This window comes from Magallana gigas, chromosome 5 (genome assembly GCF_963853765.1).
Source record: "Magallana gigas chromosome 5, xbMagGiga1.1, whole genome shotgun sequence".
Taxonomy (NCBI): Eukaryota; Metazoa; Mollusca; class Bivalvia; order Ostreida; family Ostreidae; genus Magallana; species Magallana gigas.
Genome location: NC_088857.1, coordinates 35,118,060 through 35,134,714, shown reverse-complemented (window position 1 = coordinate 35,134,714; position 16,655 = coordinate 35,118,060). Strand labels below are relative to the sequence as shown.

The 16,655-nt window shown below is 31.7% G+C and overlaps 1 protein-coding gene across 1 annotated transcript; it reads right to left on the bottom strand.

The window, feature by feature from the left end:
• Nucleotides 1-3,930: 3,930 nt before the first annotated feature.
• Nucleotides 3,931-16,328, bottom strand: LOC136275663 (uncharacterized). The gene is made up of 13 exons (XM_066085302.1): nucleotides 15,996-16,328; nucleotides 15,731-15,813; nucleotides 15,356-15,586; nucleotides 14,986-15,060; nucleotides 14,523-14,600; nucleotides 13,260-13,436; nucleotides 8,952-9,106; nucleotides 8,763-8,808; nucleotides 8,366-8,593; nucleotides 8,175-8,249; nucleotides 7,717-7,788; nucleotides 5,394-5,480; nucleotides 3,931-5,234 (listed from the first exon to the last, which is right to left on the bottom strand). Exons 2-13 carry the CDS (start codon nucleotides 15,806-15,808, stop codon nucleotides 4,656-4,658), a joined length of 1,881 nt encoding a protein of 626 aa, XP_065941374.1. The 5' UTR covers nucleotides 15,809-15,813; nucleotides 15,996-16,328; the 3' UTR covers nucleotides 3,931-4,655.
• Between the last annotated feature and the right edge of the window lie 327 nt (nucleotides 16,329-16,655).

Sequence of the window (16,655 nt, the reverse complement as noted above, 5' to 3'; positions counted from 1 at the left end):
GAGCTACCACCTTACAAGCAAAATTGAGTAATCCTATGAGTGATTGGAGTTCTTGAAGAGTAACTTATTTTTGCTGATAGAAAGGAATTGATAACTGACTTTAACTTGTGTAAGTCTGATGGCAGAGACATGGTCATGTCATTGGTGTCGAAAGTAATGCCGAGAAAAATAAGATTTGTAGTTGGTTCGACAGTTTTTTCTAAAGCAATAGGAACCCACAGTTCTTGGCAGAGTGACTTGAACTTGTCAAGTGTATTTTGACAGACCACATCTTGTCTAGGTCCGCAGAAGAGAAAATCATCCAGGTAGTGTAAAATATGGATGTTGCCTGTGTGTTGTTGAGTGAGCCAATGCAAGAAAAGACCAAATTTTTCCCACAATGCACAACTTATCGACGAACCAAATGGGACCATTTTGTCAAAATAAAAGTAACCTTCTAACTGGAAACCCAACAAGTCGAAATCACCTGGAGCGATAGGTAAGAGTCTAAATGCGGACTTTATATCTCACTTGGCCATAAGAGAGCCCTATTCTAAATTTGAAATCATGTCTGCTGCTTCATCAATACTGGAATATTTGACAGAGCATGCAGTGGGATCAATGAGAATTTTTTTGGAATCCTCGTTAGGATATGATATGAAGTGGGGAGACTTGAAGATTTACAAAAGGGGGGTTGTGGAAAGGGACCAGCTACTCTATTGAGTTGTAACTTTTTGTTGATTTTTTCAAGTGCTATGGGCAAATGTTTATACAAACTTGGTAAATTTTTACTTATTCGAGCTTTCCTACGACCCAGATATTGAAGCCTGAAACCAAAACTGAAACCATTGAGCAAGAATTTTGAATGTTCATAACCCTGTAAGTGTTTTTGTAGAGCCTGAATTTTTATGGGAGTGTGTCCTAATGTATACAAATGTTTATTTTCGTGAACAAGTAACTCTGGGGTGTTTTCCTCCGCAATGGCTGCAAGCATGGTTGAAGCGGCATCCGAGTTGTTGTTGACTTCGGGGTGAACCACTGGGGGGAACTGGTCTTGAGCCCGAGCCTGGGGTGGTGGTAAAACCTCCACTGGAGCCTGTGGCGGGTCCGCAGCGGGGCCTGTACCAGTTCTGGAATGGCCGGGAACTTTTCTCCCTGGCGCTCGGGCTGGAGTCCCTGTGGGTGCTTTACGCTTTGCTGGCACTGCTTTGCGTTTTGGGGGGATAGCGAACGGTGAATTCTTTCCAACACTTGCTGGGAGTTGTGTGTAAAACTGCTCTAAAAAGGCAACACGTGCTCCTTGCTAAAATTCGATGAAAACTATGGGGTTTTTGCAGGGGCTTCCTGGTAAGCCAATGGTTAGCTCGTACCGAGTTTTTTTCCGAATATACAGTGTGTCTTAAAATTAATACAGACTATTTGATATAAAAACAAATAATCCTGATTATTTACAAAAATTTAACATCTTTTTTTAAGTAGTTGCCACTATCGACTGCTGTTAACATGTCCAAAAATTGTAATCGAGTAAGTAATTACTCGACCATGGCTGTTTTTGTTAAAAAGCGTGGAACGGGTGTTCGATATGTTTCTCGGGTACGTTTTTCATAAGGACTCGATTCTATTTTTAACTGATTGAAAAAACCCATAAAAACAATTAAGAAAAATGCGGTGCATGTCTGCCCAAGAACCTTCAATGTCAGTTGGCGTGGTGCAAGCAGAGGTCGGTTCACAGTTGGTTTGTTTCCTTTCACAATATTTACTGTATTTTACTTTTAACCTTTAAAAATGAAGTTCTAAACAATAAAACAGCTTTCCCTTATTCATAGTTTTCATTACAGATCGCTAGATATTTTACATACACCACTAAATCATTCTAAGGCTTGACCGGAAGTTCAATGCAACTGGAAGTGTTGAAGACTCACCATGAAGGCCAAAACGTCATGTAACGACAGGTCAACATTACCGCTACATTAGGGTAAATCACCTTTCCGATCGACACCTTACAGCACGCGCAACTGCACATCACATTTTAGACCGAATCAATGGCCTTTCTGGATGGGACGATATCAATTCAAGAATGAGAAAGTTCCTCAGTATCCGAATTTCGCATAACTAGACAACATGAACTTAAGGAATAACCTTCCACAAAGGTTTTTTATTTAATCATGGGATCTCTATGAGATGTTTTGTTAGTGCAAATGGGAAACGTATGGGGTATTTATGTTGTGATTTTGATATCTTACGGTACCTTTACCTTCTTGATTTTTTCATAAAGCCCTTGAATAAAATTTGATTGATTTTTTTAATAAAATGCTTTGTTATTCTTTATTTTTTATAGTTGATCATTGTCATGGTCAAAATAATTAGAATTACGAACAGTATAATACAAACTCTTGCTTGGGGCGTTAGAAATTTTGACTAGTATATATGTTTAAAGAAAGTGAATAAAATTAAGCCATTGCTCTTGATAGACCGAGATGAATGTAACGTGACTCATTTAAGGCGGGGTAATTTAAATTTTCTGTATTTTTACGGCACGTAAAAAGCGATTGACTTAGATAGAGTAATTTTTGTGAAAGTCCTCTCTTTAAGTAAAGTAATTAACGAACAATCAGATCTTACTAATGTTATTCACTAAAACACACCGCATATACCTTTAAAGATTTGAAATCATTTATCTATAAACCTGGTAAGAACGCTGAAGTGTTTTTGTTTTGGTTGATACATGCATAGCGTCAAGAAACACTTTTGAGCATATTTTCTACTAAATATCAGAGAAATTTTTAATATTTTATGGTATAACATTCGAAAGTTAAATTATGTTTTCAAAACATTCTTCTTTTGTGTCGTCCAGTTTTAAGTTAGTCCAAAACACCAAAGCAGCAATTACATAATAATAGTCTTCTTTTTCTACGAGTTCTTTTCACTTTTTAACCTTAAAGTACGTTTCAGTAAATGTCTAAAGAAAAAATGTTCTTCAATGTATGTGAAAATTATAATAATTGTACGTGCAGCTGTCGTGAGTCAAAGAAAGACATCGGTACGATTGACTTGCAAATGATCTACGACGCGTATGTTATTTCTGCCGTTTGCAAGACAAACATATGTCTGGCGCACAATTATTGTAAGACGGAAGTACGGTGCCTACGGGCATCGCATGTTGCGAATGACAACTCATCTTTAAACAGATTTTGTACGTGACACCTACGACCTGCGCGTTATACATCCGTTTATCTTACGTTTCACTTTCAACCACTTCAACACGATTTTTAACTCTACGATCAACATAATAACTGAACGATGTACTTAGTAATCAAAAGAAGAATACTATTGCGAAACACTTACTAGTGTCGCATTTTCGTACTTACTTAAAGGTTCTTATATTGCACTTGCCCCCGATTGCCTGTTTTTGAATTGTATTCGCATTAAATCGAACACCGTTCCCATTCTTTCGGAGGAAACTCGAGGAAGACTCGAGAAACAATCGCATGAACTCGTAAAATACTCGGGGTAATACGGAGGATTTTAATGGCATCGTAAGTACTACGAAGTTTCTCAAGTTCCCCACGAATGTCAAAGATTTTTGCGACTTTGAGCGCGAGTGCAGTGCGTGTGTCTGTGTAAATAACCACTTTTCTACTAGGACTTGTCAGCGGTAATGATTTGTGCTTAGGTTCAAACACTGATTTACTTCCGTTTTGCCAGAGATAGTGCATAGGAGAGATGATTATAATTAACCCCCAAAAATACTAATATATAAAATAATAGGGGGTCAAACCAAAAACCCTACCAATATAAAACGACCTTTCAATATGCTAATCACCTAACTTTCCAGATTCAAAATATTTGTCAAAATAAGTAGCGGTAAAAAGTTGACACCTCGAAAAATAAAAATACACATTATTTACAAATAAAAAAAAAATATCAAAATACCAATCATAAAAACAAAGGTACGTGTAATTTTTATTCAATATAGATAAACTTGGGGTGAGAATGAGAATGCCAAACTTTTTTCTGCATTTAGTTACAAGGATGTTCAATGCAGGAATGAACTACGGCTAACCAAAAGGTCACAAACAGCAACAAAAGAAATGACTCTGTTCCTTATTTTGATTGGCTTTTAGAATACCATGGGGCAAGATTCTTCCATGAAAGTTTCAGGATTACACAAAAGTCTTAAGTGACTAAGAGATAAAAAAAAAAGCCATTATTTAGCACCTTACACCTGCGAGGCCTGGGGGAATTCCACTGATCATATATTAAGGAAGTAAAAATCAACAGAGTTATGAAAAAAATAAGTATATACAAGCATAACATTCAACCCATTTATGCGAGGATTAAATATAACTTTTTTTCATTTGCACAAATAACACATTTTTATACAGAAACCATTATAAAGCACGTGAACAACTCAAATGACAAAAGCTTAAAAGGATCGCTGCAATCCATTTGTTTTTCTTTAACAAAAAATATTTCAGATGGAAACAAAATAATATGGAATGATTTTGATGATAAAATGAATTGAAAAAATTCTAATGGCCTCTCTATGTACTGATACCCTATGTATAATATTACATCCAGTAATTACGGCCTTTTGGGTTAGGAGCATCCTCGAAACATTTTGGTGAACTGATTTTTTAAACTGCTAGGACACCTTGTCACCAGTTCTACTTCTACTACAGTTCTTCTAATTCTACTACAGTAACTCTCTTTTTCTTCCCCTTTTTCCTCTTTTTCTTCTTTTTCTTGTTTTCAGGCTTTAATTCGTATCCTTGATCGTTCAACTTTTGTTCGGTGCTTTCGTTTAAAAGAACGTTATCTTTAGACTCCAGAACTATACTTTCGTTTTTGTCAATGCTATAACTGTTGAATTTTTCCTCAGTTGTTTCCCTTGGAAGATTACTTTTCTTCTTCTTTTTCTTTTTCTTCTTTTCAGATTTTAACTCGCTCTGTCCCTTGTTCAACTTTTTCTTCCTTATAGAAATTAATTCCTGTTGTTGCTGGTTCAACTTTTCTTTGGTACTTATGTTTGAAAGCACATTATTTTCAGATTCGAGTGCAATTTTCTCACTTTTGTCAATGTTTTTCCTGCTGGTACCTTTTTCCATTTTATTAGCTAAATTTTTCTTATTTTCGATTTCGAAAGATGGCTGTTGATTTCTTTCTTTTAAAATACTTTTGTTTTCTTCATCGATCCCTACTCTCGTTCTCCTAAACCCTCTTACAATTTTAACTGATAGAACAAATAGTATAACCTAGGATAAAAAAAAAATAAAATCATTTTGAAGATTAGTTCAAAGAAACAAGATGTAATTTTTCAGTGATAATATTGTTACAAATAAAGCGCATTTTTCTTTCTTTGAATATTTCGGTTTGAAAATGCTACAATATATAACAAAGTCTAGAAAACTTGCCTTCAGAAAAATATGAAAAATGAAAATTCCTGTGGATATCCAAACGTAGAATGCACCTCCTCTCCAATTTTCACAGACATAATATATCTAGATTATATGAAACAATTTGTGATGAGCATAATTATGTTATTACGCACTTAAAAGGTGGTACACGCAGGACACATAACAAACTAGGCAAAGATTTTTTTACGCACCATATATTATCGTATGCATAAGACAAATTATTTCGTGCTCAAGACATATTACATACATTTTGTGTGCACGACTTATTTTTTTCTGTGTACAACATAATATTTCGAATATACGACTTATTATGTCATGCGCATCACATATTGTCTCATGTACAATACTTCTTTTTTCATGTGCTAATCTATTATCCCGTGCCCACGACTTATTTATTATCTCAGGCGCATAACAAATTATATCGTGCATCGAAACAAATGGCTTTGTACGTACAATATGTTATATCATTCTCATGATACACCATCTTTTGTGCGCAACATTATTTTGCGGAATATTCCATATTGTGTGTACGACATAGCATATCGTGCGCACAACATATATATATATATATATATATATATATATATATATATATATATATATATATATATATATATATATATATATATATATATATTCTATCAACTCTAGATAAAAACGGTTCCTAATGAAAATTTCTACTTATACTCTGCACCACAATATTTTAATATTCAATATAAATAGCCATTTTATTTTTATTCACTATCAGTAATAGAGAAAAGAACTGCAATCATTACTTGTGTGCACGACATAAGTCGATGCGGGAAAAAAAAATTTGCTCATATTTTTTTAAGACAAAAAATTATGTGTCCTTAATGTACCATTGTAGACCATAGAAGATAAAACCATGTATAACTTTCAATAATTTATCAAGCAAAATCTGAATAACTAAAAAACACAAAAGGCCCATGGACAATTAACCCTTTCGCGGTAACTGCGGTACTGCTCTTTTGCAGGGCTAAATAACATAGTTAGATAAAATATGACGTAACTCCAATTGTTTCATTTATGTCATTTGATTATCTACCTACTGAAATTTCGGCAAAGTATATCGTTTTGCCCTGCAAGAGAGCAATACCGCAATTATCGTGAAGGGGCCTATATCTCTAATTTAAACAACAGTTCTTGTATCATTCTCTTTTCTTAAAAAAAAAATAAACTCATTAAATTATTCGTATATTCCAAGATTTGACCATACATTAAACAATGCATAAAAAAGAGTCCACTTGTTTGAACATCATATATCCTAAGATCTACGATGCATCAACTGACTAATCACATTATCCTAAGCCTCAATTGCAACGTATCGAAAATAGCAAAATTGTAAAACATCTGTTCATGATTATAAATAATGTAACAAATCACTACTACCTTGATATGAGGATATGCAGATAGTTTAGTAGAAAATTAATTAAAATACCATAGTATTTCTTAATATTTGTTAACCTCTTTCCTACATACACATACGCCTATGTTGAATTTTGAACCCCTTTTGGCACCCCAGTAATGGTTCAGGGGTGACAGTTTTAGTTTTAAATCTACACTTTTAAAGGATTTTTCCATGGTAATATATCAAATTATAGCAGGGTAGTTTGAAAGAAGATTTTATATACAAGTTCCCGGTATTTCTATGTTAAACTTTAAACCCCTCTTGGGGCCCAGTTATTGGTCTTTGGGTCAAAGTTCTAACAATTTAATATCTAAACTTTCAAAAGAATGCTTTCATAGAAATATCAAAAATTGTAGCATTGTAGTTCATGGGAAAAGTTTTTTAACGTTCTTCCTACATTTCTATGTTAAGGTGGAATAACACACCTGGAAAAAGTCACTCAAATTAACAGGAAATTTTTTGATAATGAAATATATAATGATAAATTAACTGTCAAATGTCAAATAAGCGAAAAAATGAATATTCAAAGTAATTTTTCCAGTAAGTAACAACAAAAGCCCCTGCGGTATTCGAACTCGGGATGTACGCATCACAAGTCCGACACGTTATTCACTCGACTATGGAGCAAGTTAAATGTTTCTGTCCATAAAATCCTTTTAATAAAACGAAAGACGAAGGACGGACAACAACTTATCGGAAAAAATCTTACTAGAGGTGAGCTAAAAACGAATACTGAGATTTGTTTTAATTTGAAATTTTTTTCAGACAATTTGATGCCCTATTTAAGCGGATTATAAGTTACTTGTTGGAGATATTTAAAACAAAAATTATACCAACACTTTAAATGCATATTAATTTTATCAAGTACGTTGTTTTAACAATACTTCATACCGTAGAAACCGTTGATGTAGGATAGGTATATTCGCTGCATTCGGAACTATCTTTCCAAAGACAGCAATACAACTGTAATAATTATTTTAAAATAATAAAGATCTGATATATATATATATATATATATATATATATATATATATATATATATATATATATATATATATATATATATAATGTAATAAGCATTTTAGAAGTATTCAAATGAAAGTAAATTCTTCAATAAGAAGGCTTTTGAGTCAACAAACTTACCATTATATCTACCTAAAATTTTTATAGAAGACATGATTTGTTTATCTAAAAACTATTATCAAATAAAGGTAAAGTTGGAAACCTTCCAATATTTTTACATAGAGCTCTTCTTCTAAAGAACATAAATACAGTCTGAAAATGGCCGTAACCATTGAGCCATTGTGCCTTTTTAAGATATAATCGAAAACCAAAGAAAGAATACCTACCGCTCTTATTAGGAAGCCGTCAAATATTAAAACTATACAGTCTACCAACATCGCTATGATTTCAGAAATGATGTACTAAAAGAAAATTTTTATACAGTAGCGTTAAATAGTATTCTTCTATTCTAAAAGAAGTAAAATTAACGAGGTAAATTTGTGTGACATCGAAGAGAATATTTTTCAATTATACTCACCAAAACAAATAACCATCTTTTCATTAAGCGCATTCCAACCAGAGATAAAGATTTTGCTAATATTGACCATATCATAACACACATAGTTGTAATTAACAGTGCATCTTTTGTGTAACCCATGTTCATATTGTTTGGTCCACTGATTTGATAGAATCCATCCGTTAATGTTAGGTCGTAATAGTTGTATCTCGAGAGACAGATAGCTAGGATAATCGTGCCGTCTATTGCCTGAAGTCAAAATATGTTTAAAATGTATATTTTTACATGTTTAATACTTAATACATAGTTTCTTCAGTTCGACCGAATAAATTTCTTCTTAAGTATGAATTCAATTTGAATTATTATTTCATTTGTTTTATGGCTATACGTGGTCACTTAAACAGCAAAAAACACTAACCAAGGAAAACACTGACATATATCCGAAACATGATGAGAGCTTGTTCCTGAAACAAAACCGTAAAAGAAAAATTATACAAAGATAAAAGAATATGAAAACGCTAATTCAGATCCATATCACTTGTAAGCTACAAATGTAAGTTTTGTTCAGTTTAGATGTATGTATGATTCACATGAAACGCATGAATACCTTGTCCAGTTTTCTTTGAGAGAAAAGCACATGGAAACGATTGCTCCGTTTCTGAGTTTGTGCATTTCCTTTAAATCAATAGTTTTTTCTGATGTTGATTTGGGGAGAATTGCATAGAGGCCATGAAGATAACTTGTTCCTACTATCATAACAATCTACAAAATATGTTTTTTATCTATATTGATATACATCTAGCGGTAAAAATTTTTAACAGGATTGACATACACAATTTGTTGACAAATTATTCTATATTTTCACAAATTAAAACAATTTTTCCCACTTTTCACTGGTTATTAATGGGTTTATATTGATATATATATATATATATATATATATATATATATATATATATATATATATATATATATATATATATATATATATATATATATATATATAAAGTCGTTCCCACGAAAAAAAAAGTCGTTTCCACGAAATAAAAGTCGTTCCCACGAATTTTATTTGTTGTAACTTAATGAGAATTTAATGGGTTTAACAAGTACTGTTAAAATACTACTTTTATGTATTTCAGCTATTAAGATGGTCAATATACAAGTTAGCTGTTTCTATGAACCAGCTTATTATTTGTTTATTATGACTTGTATTTATTACTGTTAGAACTTCAGATAGGAATAAAAAGTTTGCTGAAAAATATATTGAAAAAATCCCTCGTTTTATCAATTGAGAATCCATATCTGATATGACCTGTAAAACACATCAAAAATTAATTAATTATTGTTAATGTTTAGCCCAGTTGACTTTATCAAATCAATATGCATCCCACTGAAAAGTGCTATATAAAATGTAAGATATAGACAAGGCTGTAAAATGTTACAGTAACTGAAATCATGAGCACAACTGGTTCATGTTTATTTGGCTATTACCTACTGTTAATTCCTTGGAAGTAGATAATGAAAATTAATAAAGGTTCTGTTTTTGTTACAATGTGTTGCCTCTATAGATACAATGTTTATTTTGAAGGAATTATAAAATATTAAAGATGAACTTTTTGACATATTATATTTTTTACGATAAACTTCTTCAATTGTAGTTTCATTTGAAATTATTTATTACGTGGAAACTAAATTTATTTCGTGGGAACGACGTTTATTTCGTGGCCATGACTTTTATTTCGTGGGAACGACTTTTATTTTGTGGCCACGACTTTTATTTCGTAGGAACGACTTTTATTTCGTAGGAACGACTTTTATTTCGTGGCCACAACTTTTCGTGGGAACAACTTTTATTTCGTGGCCACGAATTTAAAAACAATATCTCAAGCATATGTCCTATGGCAGCCACCGTACATATTACTTGATTTGTAGTATATATATATATATATATATATATATATATATATATATATATATATATATATATATATATATATATATATATATATATATATATATATATATATATATAAAGAGAGAGAGAGAGAGAGAGAGAGTACATGTACAGCTGTATGTGGTATATCGATGACGTCAAATCGAGAACTTAAATTTTCTTTAAACTTTTACATAATTAAAAAAGGAGTCCGGGATGCTCTATGCACTATATATATATATATAGAGAGAGAGAGAGAGAGAGAGAGAGAGAGAGAGAGACAGACAGACAGAGAGAGAGAGAGAGAGAGAGGGAGAGAGAGAGAGAGAGAGAGAGTACATGTACAGCTGTATTTGGTATATCGATGACGTCAAATCGAGAACTTAAATTTTCTTTAAACTTTTACATAATTAAAAAAAGGAGTCCGGGATGCTGTATGCACTTGAGCCTATTTTGAATTTTGTTTAATTAGTATGAGAGGACTCAATGGCCGTGACCACTCTAGACTATATTAATATCCTTGAGAAGATGTCGATATACATGTAATTGTGTATGAAAAGTTAAACATTTTAAAGCTAAACTGTGTGGAATTTAATGACAGTTCGTTGTATATAAATATGTAGCGTGTTAAATAAATTATTACTTAAGTTAGGCATTTTGTCTATAAATGTCTTAAACCTTTTTAACATGTTTGCATTGTGTGCAGTACGATAATCTTAAAGATTAACTAAATCAAAACAACTGAAAATATTTAAAATTTTATTGATAAATAGAAAATACTTTAACTTTTATTACAACTGTGCTGCCAATAACGTTTAAGTAGAAATAGAATCATAAAAATAGGTCCGGAATTCCTCTGTTTTGCTACAGTTATATTTTTTGTTTTAGCCTAATTACATTAAAGGGTACCTGCAGCCCAGCCGATGTGAAACAAATGTTATAGAGTTTATTTACCAAAATTTAACGCAAAACACCGCATCGAAATCGGTGCAAAAATAACGGAGTTACGCCTCTTCAAAGTGACTATTTTTACCTGCTTTGGGAAATCTAATCAAGAGAAAACAGAATTAGGCGATAACGAGGCTTCAGCGGAAGTGACGTCACGAGGTCAACACGAGGGAAATTTCCTTACAAAGCTATACAAATTAAATTCGATTTTTCAGCCAAAATGATTGATATAGGTCTGATGTTTTGACCGTATCTTGTTATTTTAAGTATTGTAGATCTAGAAATTTGTATCTGTTATTATTTTATTACAATCAGATTTCTTTTTAAAGGATTTTAAAATTTGTTATTCTCGTCGCCTTTTTACCGATTAATACGATATCTAAAAGCGCTTACATGGGCAAATTTATGTTCATTATTCATTTTTTGATTACATAATATCCTTTCACACACGAGTGATCCGAGATAATGATACAGGTAAACAGGTAAACTAACGAAGCCACTGCTCCAGACACACGTGTGTCTGGGGTATGTATACACAAGGCACACGAGTCTGGTGAACAAAGAGAGGGTTTCACACCTCTAAACTGGTAAATTGATTTGTGTATAATTAGCTACTCAATTGTTAAAAGATAAAACAGAAAAATAAATTAGACTGTGTAAAATCAAGCATTCGTCAGCTAAAACATGTGTATAGTCCGTCAATCAGTGATTAAAGAATCATGCATGATACTATTAAATAGTAAAACTAATGTTCGAAATGCCTTTATTGTTACTTATCTAATCACTTGAATAATGACCAAATTTACAATTCCGCAATTGAAACCTTTTTTAATGTGAATAAGTAATTATTTCGGATTTATAATTATTTCTTATTTAATAAAGTGCAACTCTCTTTCGAGCGCTATGGTCAGCAATTAAACGCTCTATAACTCCGTTTAGCTTAAATTGTAATACTGACAACGAATCATTATGAAATCTAAATAAACTGGAACATTTTGACAAAGGATGTAAATAAATGTAAAATTAAATTCCATTATCGTATTTTTAAAAGAATACGAGACAGACTGTTAATCATGCAGCCATCTTGGACTTTTGCCTTGATCCGTTTATAATCCCGTGTTTGTTTGTTGAAGAATGCATACTATTTTGATTGTTATTGGTCCGATGTCATATTATTGAATAATCGGGCGACATCATTTGTAATTTTATGCCTTATACGAGAAATAGACCCCGAGTTACCTTTTACGAAATATCATTATGTATTTTCAATATTATTAATCAGTTAATAATGTCACTGAGAAATCAATCGAAAGAATGACAATATTAACAAAATATGTTTCTTATAACAATAATTTTTTGATTAATTGTCATTTTGCTACATATGGTGTGCATTTATATGTAAAATGTGTTACACATTTGACGAAATTCATGAAGCAAACAATTGTCCGAATTCGGCATTTTTGTTCGATAAAATACGGGTTAAACTCAAATAACAGTATAATTAGTCATCCAGGTATGATACGGAAATAAAACAACAGAAAAAAATGTTCATATATCGATAAAACAATGCAAGAAAACGAACAGTTTTCATACGATATTCCTGTTTCTCATGCAGCGGCGTTGACCCCGTGACGTCACAGTTCATCTCGCGCCAAATCGGCTTGATTCAAAACTCGTTCAGGTGTGAAATCGGGTTTTCCCCAAATATCTCAAAAACTACTTATGCGATCGCTGTAAAATTTTCAAGATGATGTTTTCACACATAGATCTTCATTATATCAAAAATTGACCGGCACTGCAGGTACCCTTTAAACAATAAAAATCTCAAATGCAATGTCAATGATACTTCATTTTGAAAATATGTATTAGTTTAGAACAAATTTAGGAGATGTTATTAAACTTTGTAAGAATCAAAAATTGACAACTCTAACCGATATCCTTAAGGTAAAAAATTAAATTACATTAAAAATTAATATGTACTCCATCGGTTGCATAAATTAAAGCAGTTTTTCATTAACAAACTCACTAATTTACCTCTGTAATACAATTCACAACGAGCGCTGCTATGTACAACCTTCCATACATATGTATCTTGTTCGAAAAGATATCAAAACAACCCTTAGAAAAGGGACACTCAGTAGGTGAAGACGTTGAGCCAGGTGGTGGTGTTGTTGGTCTATCCACCCCACAGCACTCCGAAACGTTAAACATCTGAGGATGAATAGAAGTGCTGACTGAACCAATTACCAATTAAGACACAAGATTATATTTTTTAAAAGTAAGATAAACTAAAATGACCAATGATTGTATGTAAAAGTTGCATTGATTTAAATTACAGTCGCTACCCTTGTATTTACTATCTGTGGTGTTTTGTTTTTATCATACATTAACGTGGATTTTTTTCAAAGCAGTTGTCGCCTACAAAAATGTATCATAAAAAAGTTAGCTTTGACATTTGTGCATTGAAATGAAGATATAGCACGATGTTTTAATGTAATATTTGTAATGCATGAATGTTTCATACAAAGTTTCTAAAAACCAAGACATATCATCACTACAGTGCATGGAGACAACGTATTAGATATATCAATGTTTTACTGATTTATTGTCAAATGCAGTATTCGGAAATGTATATGCAATAAAAACCAACTTTATTTAAATGTTTACTGTAGAATCATTTTTATTCGTGGGGTCAATGTTCGTGGGTAGCCAATTTTTTCCTGGTTCGTGGAAACGTAATTCCGTCGGTAGAACATTTGGGATAATTTTGATAAATATTTTACAAATGCTTGTTTATAAGTCCGTGGGATGTAAATGTTTGGGCAAGGGTTACCAACAAAAGCCACCGAAATTGTTTGGCCACGAACAATTATGATTTCACAGTATTCATGCAATCGAATCAATGCCGATTTTATGATTTGAGAGAGAAATTATTACAAAGGCTGTAAAAGAATTAGCCTGTGATTGATCTGAAAATGTATGTTAACAGTTGATGTCATAGGAAATTTGCCTGTATGGATTTCCTGCTTTAGTTTAGTACAAGCAATTTCTAATGTGTTTTTTTTTTCAATGTGTGTGCTTTTAGTTTTGACCGTTAATAACAACAATTAAGATACATGTACCAAATATATAATCAATATTTGCGAATTTATAAAAATTTATTACTGAAATGATTTTCGCGGCAGCTAGTAAAAACAATTTATATAGCTAAATTGATAGATGAAATGAAAAGGAAGCAAAATAATAAGATGAATATTTTAAAATCAATGTTCAATTTTCGGCGTTCATAAAACTTACAGGTATGAAATTCCAATACTTTCTATTTTGTTCCCACTTCATTGCGTAACACTCCTTGATATCATTGTGAGTCTGAATCTTAAAATCGTAATTAAAGACGGGTTCCATATAAAAATGTTAAATACCAAAAAAACATGATAATGATAATATAAAAATGTAAATGAATTGACAACACTCTCGTAAATTGTTTACAAGGCTCTTACAAATGCATCCCAAACCTTGCCTTGTGCATTTAGAAAAACAACAATTAAGTGCAAATTGACAAAGCCAAATATTTTTGTATTAATACAAGATTTTTGATAACTAAATTTTTGCATAACTCTTCAGTTTTGCATTGAATATGCTATAGTCTTAGACTATAAAAATTATATGTATGATGTAAACTTACATTTATATGCAAGACCGTAAATATAATAGTTTGTATTTTGTAAACATATAAGATATAAAGATTATGAAAACCTACCTCATTAATCAGCCATGACCAGAGCCCAATTAAAACTACATACCATATCAGATTCAAGAGGCTAATCGTTGTACTCTACAACAATGGTATAATAGAATAAATACATCATATGTATTATTCAAACATTCTTATATATTTATAATCTTATTTTTTAAATTTATCAACAGTGTCTGTATGATGATAATCAAAATAAAACAATTAAAAAAATATTCAACTAGTATATATACTATATTTTAATCATTCTGAAAGGAAAAAATTGTTCTTTTTACTTTTATTAAAAAGAGACATATGAGAGAGAGAGAGAAAGAGAAAGAGAGAGAGACAGAGAGAGAAAGAGAGAGATTTGATAAAATGCTATAATCATGCTAACTATCTGTAAGTACTGAATCCTTCTCCTGTAAATGCCGAGGTATGTGATCACTGAATTCAGCAAATTGAATATCATAACAGGTGTCGGGGCGAATATGAGCGCATTTAGAAAAGACCCTAGTGGAAAAATTCCCAGCTTGCACTCATTCACTGTTGGGATCACATTGTACAGTAGTAGAGGATCTTGGAACTTTATTACGAAACCACAAATGACGTAACCAATCGACAAAACCTTTAAATAAATTAACTCGAAAATGTAAACACTTCATCATGTATATTTTGAAACGTAATAGTTATCGTTAAGGTGCTTGGGTATGATAAAATAAAGCTAAAAGAATGAAATCAAAATGATCACTGTACATTGAAATAAACGTACCCGAATTAACAGTGTACAGGATACGATAACTGTGGACAAGTTTTGGCAAAATACCCAGGGATTACTTATGGAACCCATATCTCCTGGAACGCAAAAATAATTAATACATGTAGAAACAAAATTTAAAAAAAAATAGTTTACGCCTTATCAAAAATTCAGTTAAAAAAAATTATTCAGGTATATATTATATTTGAGTGTTAATTTTCCATTTCTCTTCTATCATGAATTTAATGTTGATGATTAGAATTTTATTTCATTTACTTACCCCTTGTGTTTAAAATCAATACTCATCAATGAGCAGTGGAGTTACAACAGACCTCTTGCATTGGTGTATCTAGGAAGTATTTTACAGACCTATATTTTCTTCAATTTGAATGGTCTTTGCTACAATGTAGGTCTTTATATATCTGGTGTTTAATTGCGAACTATGAATATCTGTCGGCAACATCACAATTGGTCGAATCATTGCATAATACCTCCTTATATGACACGTCTCTTTAAAAGATTTCATCAATAGGCTTAAAAATATTAACAAAAGATTTTTAAAAAAATTTATCAATATATTTTTACTAAAATATTAAATCAAAACATCTTATTGCATTACAAACAGGATTTATTAGATAATGATAAAATGCATCTATTCATGCCAGTTTTCAACTTACAGTCAGTATATGTGACATAACAAGTTGAATTGTAAAATGATAACATTTTAATTAGTGTCTATAAAATACCCAACGCAGTGCAGGCAATAAAAGATATGTCAATATCAAAGATAATTTTCCAGCTAGCAAGAAGATTATCACCGATAGATTTTATTCGTCGCTTTCTATGCTAAATTCGTTTATTATTAATCATTCACATCATAAACTATTAATAATAGAGAGACCAATTATAGAACTGTAGACATATGGGATGTTCGAATGCA

Bases quoted from the DNA above. Each gene is read 5' to 3' on its own strand.
- LOC136275663 (XM_066085302.1), bottom strand. From the start codon at position 15,808: ATGGGTTCCATAAGTAATCCCTGGGTATTTTGCCAAAACTTGTCCACA. The intron at 8,250-8,365 runs GTGAGTATAATT...ATTTTCTTTTAG, and splicing joins AAAGATGGTTATTTGTTTTG to TACATCATTTCTGAAATCAT. The intron at 5,481-7,716 runs GTATGAAGTATT...CATATAATCTAG, and splicing joins CTACATCAACGGTTTCTACG to ATATATTATGTCTGTGAAAA.